This window comes from Brugia malayi (genome assembly GCF_000002995.4).
Source record: "Brugia malayi strain FR3 genome assembly, contig: Bm_v4_Chr4_scaffold_001, whole genome shotgun sequence".
Classification (NCBI taxonomy): domain Eukaryota; kingdom Metazoa; phylum Nematoda; class Chromadorea; order Rhabditida; family Onchocercidae; genus Brugia; species Brugia malayi.
In genome coordinates, this window is record NW_025062478.1 from 1,653,607 (window position 1) to 1,671,287 (window position 17,681).

Sequence of the window (17,681 nt, forward strand, 5' to 3'; positions counted from 1 at the left end):
TAACATTTAACATATATGATATAAATGAATAATCTAAAAATTATTATAAAAATTTTAACCTTTTATCAAAAATGTTGCTAAATTCTGTTAATTATTACTGCTTTTATAATCTATTAATTAATTAACATAAAAGGAAATTGATTTATTGTATTTTATGTGTGTGTCTGCGTCATATATTTATATATTTTATATATAAAAATTATTTGTATATAAAATTTGTTTTTATATACAAATATGAAATTATTTTTTAATTACAATAATTATTCTTTTAATAATATTTTGAAAAAAAAAATTGAAATGAATATTGCTGCGATTATTTTTATTATGATTATTAATTTAAGTGCTAATTGTCAATGCGTTAATTAGATGATAATATTAATGTTATTGAATGAATGATGACGACAAAAAGAGAATGGAAATGTTAGTTAGTAATTGAGAAATCATTGAAATGGATTTAGATTAGGGAAATTGCCCATGGGTAATTGAGAAGTGATGAATTATAAAAGTTAGATTATTTAATTGATATATGTATGTTAGAATGAATGAAGGTAGGAGAGAAAGAGAAGGGAAAGTAAATTGAATTATCATTTATTGATGTGAAACTTTCGATAATTAATAGTGACAATAATCTAATATTATTTGCATGAAAATTTTCATCAAAAATATATCCAAAAATAGAATTGGAAAAAAAATAGAAACAAAAATACTTAAAATATTCGTTTTTTTTTTGTTTTAATTTTTAATATTTTATTATCAGTTTTTTTGATTAATTATTATCTGTTAACTTAATTCATAATATAGTAATAATTAATTTAATTAACTCACTTCAATTTCCTCTTTTTTTTTACTTCTGAATGAATGGAATTTTTAAAAAAGTGAAATAAATAGAACTTTAATATATGCAATTTGTTTTAATTTCTTTTTTTTTAATTAAACAATTTCTGATATCAAAAATAATTGATTTTAGAAATTTGATTCTGTGTTATAAAAATTTATTGTAATTTTTATAATTTATGATAAAAAAAAAAAGTAAGCAAAGATAATTGTGTAAAATGAACTCAGCAAAATTACCTCTTTAAACAGCTGACTCTTCAAATTCTTTTTTACTATTTCCAAAAAAAATTTTAACTTTTTCAAAATTTCTCAGTTAAAAATTTGAGAAAAAAAGAGATTGAGAAGAAAAAAAATTTTTTTATTTATTTTTTTATATCGCCAAAAAAAACGTATAATTAAACAAAAAAAAAATGTTTTTTTCTTTTTGAAAATTTGATGAAAAACAAAGTTTTTTTTTTTTTTTTTTTTTTTTTTTTGAAATTTCCATCTTTTTTCTGTTGCATTTAAAAATGAACGAAATAATAATTTTACCAAATTAAAATAAATTTTTTCTTTTTTATTTTGCATTTTGCATCCTAAATTTTGCTTTTTCCTTGTTCCACCTTTTTCTTGCATTTCATTTTTTTACTTTTTGTTTTTTTTTTTTTTTTTTTAAATTTGCTACGATTGGAAAAAAATTGCATCCTTAAAATTATTTGCGATCAAATTTCGGACTAATTTTTGCTCTTTTAGGAGTAACAAAAATTCATTAATTATAATATTACACTATTAGAAAACTAGTTAATTTGAAATTTTTATAGAAACAAAAAAAAAAAAAAAAAATTCCCATCTTTTTTTTTTCAACTTTCTTAATTTTTAAAAAATAATTTTTATTTTTTTGCTGTTCTTCGTACATTCAGGATGAATTACGGTATACAGTTTCAATTATTGTTTTTATTCTTTTTCGTTTTCTTTTTTTTTTTTCCTTCTTTTTTTTCTAAGTTTTAACAAAGTTTCAATTATTATTGATGACAGTGTAATATTGTTTGTTTAATTAAAATTTAAACATCTTTTTTTGATTATTATTCATAATTATATGTGTATATTTATACTATAATATAGTAAAATCTAACATTTCAGATTTATTTTCAAATTCTTAAATCTTTCAGATACATATTAAAAACAATTATTGATTGATTGTATATAGAAAAAAGTTCTTTTTTTTTTTCAAAATGAGAAAAATTTGATCAAATAATTTTTATATTTGTTCAAAATTTATTTCTCTTTATTTGTTATTTTAATTTCGAACTTATTTTTTCTTTTTCTTTTTTTTTTTATTGAATAATTTTAAATGATTGAAGAAAGGTTTGAGTAACTGACAAATTTATGTCTCATTAATGACTATTTTTATGAATGAATTTTTAGGCGTAATAATATATTTTGTTACATTAATGATTCTATCCGATCGGTATATTCCGGTAATAAATTTATGTGAAACAGTAAATGAGAGACAGTTGCAGAGTTCGTCGTAGAAGTAATAAATTCCACAATTCTGTCACCGTTTCATAAACTTTGCATTGATGACTTAATAAATTATTGCAGTGATTTTTCTTTAGATTAATTATTATATTAGTAAGAAATTTTTATATTCATTGTTACATAGGTATTAAATTTGCATATTTATTGCTTTTTATTGGTTCATAATTTCTTGTATTTTTTGTAAATTTTGGGTTTTTCAATTACTAATTAATTGTAATTAATAATTACTAATATGAATTTTTATGTTCAATTTTTCATAAATATGAATGTTTTATTTACAAATTATAAAATATGAATTACATATTAATTAACTGTAATTAATAATTACTAATACGAATTTTTATATTACTTATTATTATTTACATATGTATGCAAATTTTTATCGTTCTTTTTAAGCAAAGACATTAATTGAATACATGTTAAAATTTATTAAATTTTAAATTTTGTTAAAAAGCAAAAAAAAAATGACTTTTTTGCAAGGAATTTTAAAATTTTCAATATTTTAGTCAATTTCATGCTAACGACTTTTTCCCTTCTTATAATTTTTCAAAACTGATAATATAGATGACAACTTTAATAATTTTGAAGTTTTTTTTTCCTTATTTTGAAGATTTTTCCATCATAGTAATTAGCTTGTTATGCCGAAGAAAGATCACTTAAACATAATTCAAAATATCTAATTTATATTTTAAACTTTTCAATTATTAAAACTTTAATGCTGCATGCTGTTATTATGAATTTTATACAGGAGTAATTGAAATTTTTCGAAATTTTAACAATTTAAAACTATTCAATTTATACAGGAAGTCAATTAATCAAATAATAGCAAACTTAATAAAATATCTAAAAGTTTTTCTTTTTTTTTTTTTTTTTTTTTTTTTTTTTTGTTTTAAATAAATTTTTTCGTTGTAATAACTCTTTTTGAATGCATAAATTACAGTATGGAGATGGTTATGGGCCACCGCCCACGGCATCAGATGTTTATACCGGAACGGGTACCGATCCCGCAGCGGCATCACTGGGTTATTTTGGTATGGGAGCATATCCGCCGGTTGCTACCGCACCACCAACAATGCTTGCTGATCCGCTCAATGAACGAATGAAACGTGATAAGGAAGCCATCTATAAGTAAATTTCAAAATATTTTATAATTTTTATTTAAAATTCATTTAAATTCATTTTTCCTTCTTTCTTTCTTTATATTGAATTATATCGAAAAAATAATTTATTAATAAAAAAAAAATCTTACAAAATATATTTTTAATAAATTCTAAGATGATACAAAAAAAATTCTACAAGAGAAAAAAAAAAAAAAAACAAATTGCAACAAATTTATAATTCACGAGTAGTAAAAAAAAAAAGGTAATTTGATCAGGGATAGTAATTGCAAATATAAAAATGATAAAACTTTTTTTGTTTAAAAAAAAAAATAAAGGTTTGTTGAAGTAAAAAAATTTTTCAATCCTTTTTTTTTACACAATTATAAAAATTTTTGCTTAAATTTTCATCCTATTAAATTACATCAATTTCATCCTATTCTCTCCACTGAATGAAAAATGAAATAGAATTAAATTTTATAAATAAATAAAAGGAAAAATTTATGAATAAATAAAAGTGATGATGTGAAAGATGGAAGAAAGGGAAAAAATAAGAAGAGACGAAGAAGACGAAGAAGGGATACAGTATCTTCTGCGCATATTTTAGCAAATGATAAAAAGCGCCATCTGTTTATCAGAGCACAATAATAAAATGAAGCGTAAATTATCAAAAAGCGCTTTTATTTGTATGCATTATCAATGGGCGCAGAATTAATAAGCTATATTATCTAAAATATTTCGAATAATACGGTAATATAAGGGAAAATATTGTAGAAATTAAAAATAGAAAAAGACGAAAATAAACACAAACATAGATATATCATAAATAAAATTTATAATTTCAGAAAAAAAAAAAAAGAGAAAAGAAAGAAATCAGTTTAAACAAAGAAGAAAACGTTATGTGAAATTTATTTTTGCATAATTAACAAAATTTAATTACTAGTAAAAACAAATTAAATTGTTTAAATTTTAGGACTTAGTTTCTTTTTATTATTCAATTTTTTATAGTTTAAAACAAAAGATAATTTTTGCAGTCATCCATTATTTCCGTTATTATCGTGCCTTTTCGAAAAATGCGAGTTAGCAACGTGTACACCACGAGAACAGAATAGTACGGCAACGTCAAGTTCAACGTCAACATCGTCAACAAATGACGTCTGCTCATCAGCTTCATTTAAAGATGACCTTGCCGATTTTGCCAAAATGGTTAGTTGCGCCACGATAACCTTGGAGCTATTGATAAAGTCTTTCTCTCTTCTCATCATATTGTTATACAAATCAAACTTTTTGATCAAATTATTTATCTTTTACCAAATTACACCTTTCTCACTTCTTTATTCTCTCTCTCTCCCTCTCTCTCCCTTTCTTTTTTTGCCTTCTTTCTCTCTCTTCCCTTGTTTATGTTTGAAAGAAAAAAAAAAATTTGATTTAAATTTTTTATCGTATATTCATTTTTGATCACTAATATTCGTTACAGTATCTCACAAAAAAAATTTTTTTTTTTCTATTTATTTTAATCGCTACAAAAATTTTAAAATAATCATACAATAAGCATTTTTTTCTCATAAAATATTTTCTTTTTTTTTTCCTTCTTTTTAGGTACAAAGTGAAAAGCCATATTATGTACCAAATCCTGAAGTTGACACATTGGTATGTTTTTTTATTTCATTTTTAAATATTAACTAATTGATATTGATGAGATTAAAATTTAATAATCTAAAGAAAATGATAAACGGATGGAATTTTGATAAGAAATTATTAAGCATATATGCTAATAATTACTATGTTTTTTTTTTTCTTAAAAAAAGTAACAATTCTTTCTTTTTGAAATCAAAATTTATCATTTATAGATGTTGCAATCAATACAAGTCCTTCGTTTCCATTTATTAGAATTGGAAAAGGTTAATTTTATATTTTTAATTTTCTTTTTTAAAAAATTTAAGCTTTGTATTTTTTTTTTCAAAATTTTGAAATTATTTTTATTCTAATATCTATTTATTGATAAATTATCACTCCATTCATTCTTTTCACTATTTTAAATTATTCATTGCTGACATCATAATGAGTAGTAAATTTTACTAATTTCTTTTCAACTTCTGTACATCCACAATTAAAAATCATTACACTTAATTCAAAGAAAAAAAATTTATTTTTTAAATTTTTATTCATTTAAAAAAAAAAAAAGCGAATGAAAAGCATCATAATGTATAATACAAAAATTTTTGTTTAAACTAACTAAAAAAAAATTCACAAAATTTCTTCTCTAAAAATCATCTATTTATTAAAAAAAGAATTAATAAAAATTTAAATGCTAAACAATATAATTATACTGATAAGTTTACCAAATATTGGAACGGATTTTTTTAAAGTTCCATTTATCATTTATAATCAAAACAGAACAGTTAGTTTAATAAATAAATTTTTAAATAAATTTGCTACTTGTGTCACAGGTACTTTTATCATATTTACATTTGATAGAGCAATTTAAAGGTATACAAAAATGGTCAAATTTATAAAATTGAAAAATTATAAATATATATATATACAATTTTTTCTGACTACAATATTTAGTTTTAATAATTTACATACTTTTACCGTCTTTTAACGGTTAAAAAATTAGTCTTCTTTCCTTTTTTTTTATTGAATTATATAAAGCAAAAACAAGTTGCATAATATCTTATAAATACTTGATTAAATTAAATATTTTAACAAATTAATCTTTTTTCGTTACTCACAAGTACTTTTCAATTATATTGAAATGTAATTATATATTTTATAAGCTAGCATTTTTAATCAACTGTAAGCTATGTTTTATAATTATAGTATAATTACTATAATTATTATAACAATAGTAGCAACGATTAATAATGCATTTGTTATTGTTTCAAGTACAACAATCAATTATTGCTAGAGTAAGAAAAGAGAGAAGAACAATAAATGATTAGCATATATCTATTATATCACTTTTATCACTATCATTTATCATTGTTGTTTTATTTAACAATGTTTGTATGATAAGATTGCTTGGAATAACAAAAATGAAAAGTGGAAAGAATATGATTGATTGTAAATGATTTAAAATGATAAAGTGTAAATTCATTTCTAGTATAGCTTGTGAATTTTTGAAAAAATTTAAGGTGAAATTTTTAATTTAATGAAATTATTGTCTTTTCTAACATATCAAAATATTCAAATATCAAAATCAAATTCCAAATGACAAATTATTATCAAATATCAAAATATTCCAAATGACAAATTTTTATCAAAATGCTCATATAGCAATATAGCAATAGTATTAGAATTTAAATTTCGTATAAAGTAATATCACTATGACTGATATTTCAAATGAAAAGTTAAATCTTGTTATATCGTAATTCAAAGTATACTGATTAATCTGAATAGAAATGATAATAAAACATCTCATATTATGAATGTAATTATTAAGGAATCCCAGGAATCAGAATTACTTTATTGCTGTAATAAGTTAGCTTGCATTAAATGATTAAAAAACTAATAAATTATTGCTGTAGACTATAAGATCATAAATATGATCATAAAAATTTACTCAAATTGCTATAAAATAGGTTAACACTTCTTTTTCGTTCATTTTTTCTTGTTTAAATTTTTCCTTTAATTAAATTATTTCACAAAGTTGAAAAAAAAAAAAAAACAATTCTTTTTGCTATTTTCGATTTCGCTCAAATTCTTACTTTTTTCTCTCTGTTTTTTTACGAGGAAATACAAAGTAATGTTATTTATCATCAGTTTATATTTCATACTTTAAGTTATTTAGCAGCATTTGTTTGAAAGATTTCAGTAAAAAAAAAGAAAACGAAATAAAAATAAAGCGAAAAAAAAAAGTAAAATAAAAAAAAAAATAAAGCAAAAATAAGCTGCTGTAGAATAACATCGACATAACTCCTGCTTGAAATCATTTCAACCAAATTAAATAAAAGAAAAACAAAAATTCTAAATCATCTAACACTTTTTAGAAGAAAAATTTGATAATTTTGTTAAGAACTAATAAAGCTTTAAAATAGAGGAACAAACAGAATTTCCTTCCTGTTATTAATAAAAATAATTGTTTAGAAACTGTAATGTATATTTACAAATATTTCTTCAAATTAATTATTGATAAAAATAATAAACATAATTATACTAAATCAGTGACAATTTCATTATTTCAATTATTATCATTTAGACAATTATTTAATTATTCATTGAAAAAAAAAAAAAAAAAAAACTTCAATAATTTTATATAATAGTTTTATTCATTAATTTTTTCTTTATTCAAAGTCTCCATTCATTCTTACTTTTGAATAGTTGTCACATCCACACTACTGCATTTTTTTTTTTTTTTCATTGCTCTTCATCAAGCTTAATATTCACACAATCCTACCTTGTTATACCGTACTGCTCGTAACATACTGTATTTACTGCATACTGTAATCTTCTACAGTATGTAATATTAAATGAGATGAGTTTGATTATTATTGATATTATTATATACATTTCATTTTTACATGTATTAAGCATATAAAATATGAAATTAATAAGTGATTTTTTTTTTTGCTTTAAGATTTAAAAATTTCAAATTGTCCTAATTAATTAATTAATTTCTTTTTACAATATAGCATTTATTTTGCATTATATTAGAAGAGAACAAAAAAAGATGAAAGAGAGAAATTGTTGTCCCATGCTGTGTTGTAAAAAATAATAATGTAATACCCCCTGCTGTAAGCATATGCGATGTTCACTATAATTGATTGAAAAGGTATGGAATTAAAAATTAAACGTTCCTTTACGAATGTGATACTGTCAATTTTAATTTCTTCTTATTTCTTTTAAAATACCGGTTTTTCAATTAGTCGATGACATACAATATTTTATACATATCGCATCTTTCGATAAGACAAAACGGAAGCACAAATGATAGATAAGTAGATAGATTGATTGATTAATCGATTGAATGAATGATCTAAGATGATCAGCGAACATTACAGACAATTATGCATGTGCAGAACTGTCAATAAAGTTTTCTTCAGAAAAAATTTTTTGAAAAAAAAAAATAATAAGTAATAGATAGACAGATAAGTTGAATAATTGACTGAATAAGTGCACAAATGAATGAATGAGTTAATTAATTAATTAATCAATGAATCGATATATGAATCAATCAATCAATCAATAATTTAAAATTATTAAACGAACATTGCAGGCAATATACATATACACAGCTGTCAGTAAAGTTTTTTCTGCCAAAAATTTTTCCTTGATTTTTTTTCATTTTTTAAGGAAAAATTAAATAAGTTAAAATTTAAGAGAAAAATGAGTGGAATGAAGAAAACTTTGTTACAGAGATTTTTTTCTTTCTTTCTTCTTGCTTTTCTTTATTTTATTTTTTTGTTCTTCTCGTTTAATCATTTCATTTGTGAGGATAAAAATTAATGGCTGTAACATTCTTACTTAAATGATTGCATGATTTAAAAAAAAAAAAATAAAATAAATGAAGAAAGAATGAAAAAAAAAAAAAGAAAGGAAAATAAAAATGAAATATAATTTGCTATTAGCAATCATTTATAAAAATGCTAAAAAAAAAAGTTGCCATACTACAGCACTGATAGATTAATAATGATAAATTTAGTGATACTATTTTCAAATGAATGAGTTTGAAAAAAAAAAAAAGTAAAAGAAAACGTCAAGTAAAGTGTTGATTGAAAGATGAAAATTATCATAATTTTGCAATCTATCATTTTGTTCATCTAATCAGTCAATGAATGAAATGAAATAGAAATGACAAATGAAATGTAAGATGACAATATTTCAAAATTAATGATGTAAAACTTTTTTTTTTTTTTTGTTTCTTTGAAATACAGATAATTAAATTAGATAATAGTTTAAAAGAGAAAAATTTTGGTTGGTTTAATTTTTGTTTTATTTCAGCAATAAAAAGCGAAAAAAAAAAAATTGGAATCAATGTATTATTTGTAATTGTCATATAAAATGATATATTTCTTTGTTTGGAAAATAGTCAATACAATGCAATGATGTTTAAATTTTCAAAAAGATTTGTCATCCTAAATAACTAAAAAAAAAAAAAGTTAAAACCTAACACTGAATGATAATTACGATATGAAATATTACTGCAATTATTAAAATATGTTAACCAAAAAAAGTGGAATTATTTAAAAAAAAATTGATTTTCAAAGTGGAATTACTTAAAAAAAAAATTAATTTCATAACATTTATCAGTTTTATTTGCTTTTTTTTTCTTACTTTCAAATAATTAATTAATCTATCAGGTAATTAATTATCAATATCTTTTAACAATATCACTCCTTTTTTTTTTTCTTTTCATCTTTCCTCTTTCACTTCTTCTATCATTCCTTAATTCAATTAACATATTGGATAATTTTAGGTGCATGAATTATGTGATAACTTTTGTCATCGGTATGTTACCTGTTTAAAAGGTAAAATGCCAATGGATATTGTTGGTGAGGAACGTGCAAGCAGTTCACAAACACCTGTTTCACCTAGTACCGCTGCTCCTTCATCTAGTCCTTCTATGAGTACACCAATTGGGTAATGGTTTTTTCTCTTTCAATTTAAATCGAGAAATACAATTCTTGATGACATAAATAAATTTTCAACTTTAAAATTATTTAATTCTTCATGTTAATATGTGAAAAAAGAAAAAAAAAATACGCGTGTTGAATTTATTTATTCATTGTTTTAGCAAATTTTAATTAATATTAAACAATTTTTCTAGCTCACAATATCAACCAGCTCCTTATGAACCACAATCTGTACCATTACCCGAAAATACAACAGCAGTTTCATCCGGACATGATGTAAGTAATTTTAAAATGAAAAAAAAAAAAAATTAATGATTTAGAAAATAATCAAATGATTCAAAAAATGGTCAAAGTTCATTTCTTCTAGTGAATTATTTATTATTAAAAAAAAAAAAAAAATAAAACACTTCAATAATAACTAATTTAGCGCTGAAAAAAAAAAAAAAAACAAAAAAGAAGTGAGAAATAAAAATTAAAAATCATAATTGCATAAGTTCAATTAATTAACTAACTAATTACATATTATGTTAAATTTTAAACTAATAATTAAATTTTAGCAACTTTTAATTATTTATATTAACATTTTATCCATAATTTTATTTAAAATTAACATTCATTTCTTTTTTTTTCCTTTTTAAAGAATAATAATAGGTAAAATGTAAAAATTAAACAAAAAAAAAATGAACGGAGAAAGAGAGGGAAAGAGAGAGAGAGAAAGAGAAAGAGAAAAAAATATTCCAGAAAAATGTACACTTTGCGCTCCTTGCTTTTTTTTCCTATTTTCTTCACCTTTGATTTATGTTCCCATTTTCATATTTCAGACATTGTCATACTCACATACCAATTACTGTCCTCTCATCCTTCTTCTTCTTCTTCTTCCTTCTCCAAAATTTCTTCCTTTCCCTTTCATCTATTCTTCTTTCTTTACAACTTCCATCATTACTCTTTCTTATCACACAAACATTCCGTTCCAATAAACCGGAAAAAGAAACTAGGAAAAAAACTTTAAAAAATATTAAAAGTTCATGTTCATTCCTGAAAATTAAATTAAAGAAGGAAAAACAATGGAAAAAGAAATGAAAGAAAGATATATAGGAAATTTTAAATTTCAAAAAAAAAATAAATTTGAAAAATATTTTAGAAAAAGAATTCAAAAAATTTTTTATTGATGTTAATGAAATCAAATAAAAAAACCAAAATGTAAAAATAATGAAACAAAAAAAAAAAAAAGGTTCATGTCTAATTTGTAATTCTTTATAAAATTTAAATTTCAACTTTCAGCACTTCTATCAAAATTATCTTTTTAATAATAATAATAAATTTTGCACTTTTAATTTTTTATATTTCTGTTAATATTTCCAACTAAATTTTTTTTTTTTTGCACTAATTTTAAATAAACATTGTTATCATCTATTAATTAGCAATTAATTTTGGTTAAAATTCATCGGTTAAAATTAAGTACGAAATGTTAAATTTTGTTTGAAATTATTTAAATACCATTGCTATTATATAAAAAGAAAAAGAAAAAAAATTTTTTTTTTTCTTTTAAGTTAACAACTGCTTAGTTTAGCTTTTAGTTAGTCTTTTCTTTTTTTTCATTCTTTTACTTGTTTCATCTGTTAAATATCAAACCAACTGTTTAAGCAGGAAAATTTAGAAAAGGATTCTTCTTATAAAGTAGAATGGAAGCAATGAATTGAGAGAAGATAAAAAAGAGGAAAGCTTTAGAATTTGGCTTTATCATTGATGTGATAACAAATAAAAATGTTAAAAAATCATAGATCATTATGAACTTTACTCTTAAGCTATTCATCCATCGTTATACACAATATTAGAAGTATTAATTTCAAAAAAAAAAAAAAAAAAGAAAAATTAACAGTTTCAAAAAAGAAAGAAAAATTTTTTATCTTCTCTTTCTCTCTCTCTCTCTCTCTCTCTTTGTCTTTCTTTTGCTCAACGAAACTTTAAAAGAATTTTTTCCTTCTTTTTGTTTCAATAAAAGAAAAAAGAAATTATAAAGGGATTATATCAAAAGTAATGAATAGAATGATTATTTATGATAAAATATATTTTATTGCAAAGAGAGAAAAGAACAACAAAAAAAAAAAAAAAAAATGAAGATAATATATTATTGTGCTATTTAATTACTATCAATTAAATAATGAATGACTGTAATGTTAACAAATTGCACTAATTTCAAACAAATAAACAAACAAAAGAAAAAAAAAATGAAAATGAAAAATTTAGAAAGATAAATGGTTTGAATTAAAGAGAGCGCACACAAAAAAAAAAAGCAATTTTTTAATTGAAATATTTGTTAATTTTATATCATTTTCTTCTTTCCCTTTTTTTTTTTTTTTAATTTTATTTCAATAAAATCAAAATTTTTTTTTTCCTTAAAAAAAGGAGCGGATGAAAGAGACAGAGGGTTTTATTTGAAGAGACCCGATATAAAATTGTTATTTGCTGATGATAATAATAATAATGATGATGATGATGATATCAAGATGACAAAAATAGCCTTACAAGTGGGTCATTTTTAAGGTAAATGAACCAGAACAAATATATGGACAATGGCGGTTTACTCCTTTTAAGAAAGGAAGAAGAAAGAGAGAGAGAGAGAGAGAGGGAGAAAGAGAGAGGATAAGTAATAATGAAAAGAATTGATTATATGATTGAGTTGACTGATCTTAGACAGAATGTTAGTTTCAATGATAGCAGTAGCTTTTCGCGCAATTTATCCTTTTTAAAAGGGAATGTGAAATAATTGGAATAAAAATACCAATTTGACGATTGAAAATTGTGCCTTAGCTTATTGATGATTACGATATATGTAAATGTGCGCAATAATGTACCTTCACCTGTGCGCAATAATATACCTTCATCTGTGCGCAATAATTCACCTTCATCCATGCGCAATAATACACTTCACCTTACCCATTTTTTACAATCTATATAATTTGCTATGCATTTTTAGGAAAAATAAATCATTTTTCTATACATAGCAATTTTTTTTTTCTTATTTATCATGCTTTTCAATTAAAATAACTCAAAAAAAAAAACTAATTCGAGAATTTTTTTTGCTCTTTTTGTAAATATAAATTAAAAATTCATCAAGTTCTATATAAATTTATTTATATTTTCTATTTGTTATCCGCTTTTGAATTTACAACAACAAAAAAAAAAAAAAAAAAAATAAGAAAAAAGCCAAAAAGATAATTACAATATTGGAAAAATATTATAAAATAAATGAATAAACTAAAAATATCACAAAACAAATTTTTTTCAAGAAAAATGAGTAAAAAAGAAAAAAAAATGAAAAAACATTAATGTATTGAAAGAATGAAAAAGAGAAATGAAAAATTTATAAAAAAAAAAAAAAAAAAAATTCCTTTTTTTTTATTTGAAGATTTTTTCTTTCATTGAAAAAAAAATTTTTTTTCAAGCTAAAATTATTTTATGCTTGAACAAATTGCAAAAGAAGAAAGAAAAGAAAAGAACCCTTTTAGGAAATTTTTAATCAACCTGATGAGAGAGAGAGTATATGGAGAGAGGGAGAGGGAGAGGGAGAGAGTTAAAACATTAGTGCTAATAGATTAAGCAATAGCACATCTGTTCATGGCAATCAAACAAATTTATTTTAATTTACTATCAGTAATCTTTTATCATCAAATAATGATTTTCATTCATTTATTTTATTTTTATTTTTTCAATTAACACATCAATTTCAATTTGGTTGATGAATCATAGTGAAATTGAAATTTTAATTTGTGAAGCTAACAATAATACAAAGAAACGAGTAAATATGCTTTAAAAAAATGAGATAATTAATTAATTAACACATAATATTTCACTATTATATTTACTGAAAATTATATTAAATAATTATCATAAATTATTATTATTATTATCGTTGTTAATATTATCATTGGTACTTTATTATATCGAAAAGATACAAATGAATGATTGCTTGTATTTCTTTTCTACACTTCACCTAAGTTAATTATTATAAAATTAATATGAATAATATTAAATAAATTTATTGCATCATTAATATTTTGATATTATTGTAATTATTTTTCTTTTAGTTTCAATTTTGAATTCAAATGTATTAGCTTCAGTGTCTCTTAAATGTATTAATTTTAATTTGATTAAGCATATCAAAATCTAATTATCATCATAATTTTAATTCACTAATTAATTTTACTTTTTTTTTTATATTTCAATTTTAAGAAATGAAAGATTCATATCATTTTAAATAATATAATTATTCTTAAATTTGAAATAAAATTGAAATTTTATTTTAGAAAATTTTTCTTATAAACTTATTCAATTCGGGAGTTAATTCTTCTTCTTTTTTTTTTTTCAAGGGTTATCATGGATCGGTGCACGATCTCAGCAATGCTTCATCGTCATCCGCAGCTGTGGCTGTGGCTACTCAACAACATCAGTCGACAACCCCCGATAGTCACCCTTTAGTGCTGGGCGGGGTGACCCCTCTGACGGCTGGGGGCACCCAAACGTCCATGTCGCTAACAGCCGTCAGTAGTCCGTCAGGAAGGTTAAAAATATTAGCAAATTGAAAAAAAAAAAAAAGTGCAAACAATACATAATGAAAATTCAATTCGATTAAAAAAAAAAAAAATTGGAAAAGGAATTAAAATAAAGAAATGAATAAACCTTCGACTTATTAAAAATACATTACTTCAGTATTAAAATTGAGTCTTTTCCATAATTAACTATTAAGCCTAAATTTAATTGTTGTATTTCTATTTCAAATTTTTAAATCTTATTAATATACACTCTGAAAAGTTATACTTTTTATTTCTTAAAAAAAAAAAGAAAAAAATGAACGAAGATTTTATGCTATTATTTATATATCTAAACAAAATTGATACGATGTTTGCTGGAAAAATAGAAGCTAAAAGAACAACAAAGAGAAAAACAAAAAATTGGAAAAAATAAAATTTAAAATTTACAGTTCATCAGCAGGTGGTCAACGACTTGATTCAACGCCACATTCGGTGGAAACACCAAATCAATTGCTCACCGCTCAACAACAAGATAATGTTTCTGATACAGGTATTGATTGATTTGTTAATTTTATATTTTCTTTTTCAAATTTCTTTCAATTTTTTACTTTTTATGACCAATATGAGCAATTTAAATTATCGCTTAGTTCCTTTTTTTTTCTCTCTCTTTGAAATATTGATTTAAGAAAATTTCCATTTCCAGAAATTGATGATATCCAATTTTTTTTTTTTCTGTTTTTGATTTTTTTTCAATTCACACTAACGGTTTAGTGAAAAAAAAAAGATTACATCATTAATTGGAAATTGAATTAGTTTTTAATTACTAGTTATACTCTTATTATTATTACCATTATACCTCTTTTTGCCCTTTCTTTCACGTTTCTTTATTTTTATGTAAGTATTTATAACCTATTTCTGCCTTTTTTAGTCTAAGATATGGTTTTTGCTAGGCCTATTATTTATTTGTGGCCAGCGAATATTCTAATGTAACTTTTCAATATCTTCCATATATGATATTAATATTTTTGTGTTGAAATTTACCCAATTATGATTCGTTCGATTTAAACTTTAATTTAATTTCAAACATATTTTAATTATGAATATTATTCCTAATGTTTATTTCAAAAATTTGCCTAAAATTGGTTCGCTGGCTAATTTCATTCATTTTGTTAATTTCAATTTATATTTCAATTTTTATGTTAATTTCAATCCATTCTTCAACAAGCAAATCAGTCATGTAATATACAGTAGTTTACCTCTAGAACCATTAAAAAAAAATTTTTTTTGAAAATTCAAAAAGCTTAGAACTAATTAATTGCATTGTTTTATTAAATATTAAAATCGTAAATACATTTTATTAAACTTGTATTGAAATCAAAAATTTATTTATACATTTTTTCTTCCTTCATTTATTTAAAATGAATTCAAAAAAAATTTTTTTATATTTTTTCGTTTTTGTCTTTTTCCTTCTTTTTCTTTTTTGTTGTTATTATACAAATTTTTAAATGAACAATTCTCACTAGAAGAAAAAACCAATTCCTTTTCTATTATCATTTCCATCCCATCTAATTATCTATTAAACTTACTATAGATTCTTATCTTATTTCTACTTCATCTAGATAAATTAATTTCTTTTAATCTATCGAATTAATTTTTAAATTCATGCCAGATTAATTCTAAATTATTACATAATATATATTTATTTGCTCATTTTATGAGATATACACATTAACATACAATTTGCTCGAAATTATTTAACCGAGATGACATTTTTACGCTACACTGCATTTATTAATTATAAAATTTCCATCTTTTAGTTAATTAATTATTATCCAGATAAAGATTCCATACACATAAACATATGTAGTTTGCCTAAAAAGTACGAATTTTTCTTACTTCATAAATTTTCAAAAAAATCATTTTTTCATTCATTCATTTATTTAGTTCATAAAATTATTAGTGGAATAATTTCAATGTTTGCCATTTTTGCACTTTTTTTTTTGTTAATTAAATAAACATATATATATGCACACTTTTTTCGAAAATTTGCTAATTCTATTTATTGCTACTATATTATTAATTGATAAATTTTTGCTTTCATTTTTTCTTTTTTTGTTTTATTTAAAAATTCAAATTGCAAAAAAAATTCTGAATTTAATTTATAAAATATCATTTATTTATAATCACTTTAAGTTTTTTTCTGTTCTTTTTAAGTTTATGTTATGTTTTTTGCTTTACGCATTATTAAATGCCTTTTTAACTTTGCTTTTTTTGCATGATTAATTGTAATAACAATAATAATAGTAATAATGGTGATAAAAATAACAATAATATAAGCAAGGAAGTTTTGTTTACTCGTTTTGTTTGTCTATTTGCTTGCTTTGCTTTGCTTTGTTTTGTTTGTTTGTTTATCTCTAAGGTTTAGCTTGAAATGCTATATGCTAATTTTGTATGCGGGTTAAAGACGTTTACAGGTAGCAAAAGTTCGGATTCATATCCATCCTCTGTTACCTTATCCAGTCATTTTGGCCAACATCAGCAATTACCAAACGGAACTACAAATGATTACTGTATTGACAGTATGCCCCAACAACAACAGCAACAACGTCAAAATCATGGCAATACAGTAGTACCATTATCATTATCTACTGATAATCAGGACATTATTATCACCACTACTACTAATACTAATACTACGTCACCATTATTGATGATGTCGTTAACGAAGAAACGTGGAATTTTTCCAAAGCCAGCGACAAATATTATGAGAGCTTGGCTTTTTCATCATCTAACGGTTAGTTTATAGAAACTGTTCCAATTTAGATACGTTACAATGAATGCAAAATTAATTAATTATTCCTAACAGCGTTTGTTGGAATAAAAACTAATTAATTAATAACAGTAATATTCTCTATCTATCATGATTAAAATTTTCAATAGATTTCTAGCTTAATACAGTCAATTATTTTCACACTTTATAATTCAAAAACATTATCTAAGAATAATGATAGCGCAATATATATTTGAATATAATAAAAGATTAAATTCAATACTGTCAATCATTTGCTATTTTCATTTATTTATTTATAATTTTTCTTTTTTCTTTGAAATCTTAATGACAAATT

General features: G+C 22.2%; 1 protein-coding gene across 1 annotated transcript in view; it reads left to right on the forward strand.

The window, feature by feature from the left end:
• Positions 1 to 17,681, forward strand: part of Bma-unc-62 (uncharacterized protein) — a gene marked incomplete at both ends in the record, with an annotated part of 38,803 nt that overhangs the window by 4,922 nt on the left and 16,200 nt on the right. Inside the window, 8 exons of the mRNA XM_043081304.1 lie at positions 3,293 to 3,480; positions 4,484 to 4,655; positions 5,049 to 5,099; positions 5,300 to 5,350; positions 9,868 to 10,031; positions 10,219 to 10,300; positions 14,395 to 14,585; positions 15,006 to 15,106. Of these exons, the coding sequence (XP_042937238.1) occupies positions 3,293 to 3,480; positions 4,484 to 4,655; positions 5,049 to 5,099; positions 5,300 to 5,350; positions 9,868 to 10,031; positions 10,219 to 10,300; positions 14,395 to 14,585; positions 15,006 to 15,106 (1,000 nt within the window). The remainder of the gene's footprint in view (positions 1 to 3,292; positions 3,481 to 4,483; positions 4,656 to 5,048; positions 5,100 to 5,299; positions 5,351 to 9,867; positions 10,032 to 10,218; positions 10,301 to 14,394; positions 14,586 to 15,005; positions 15,107 to 17,681) is intronic.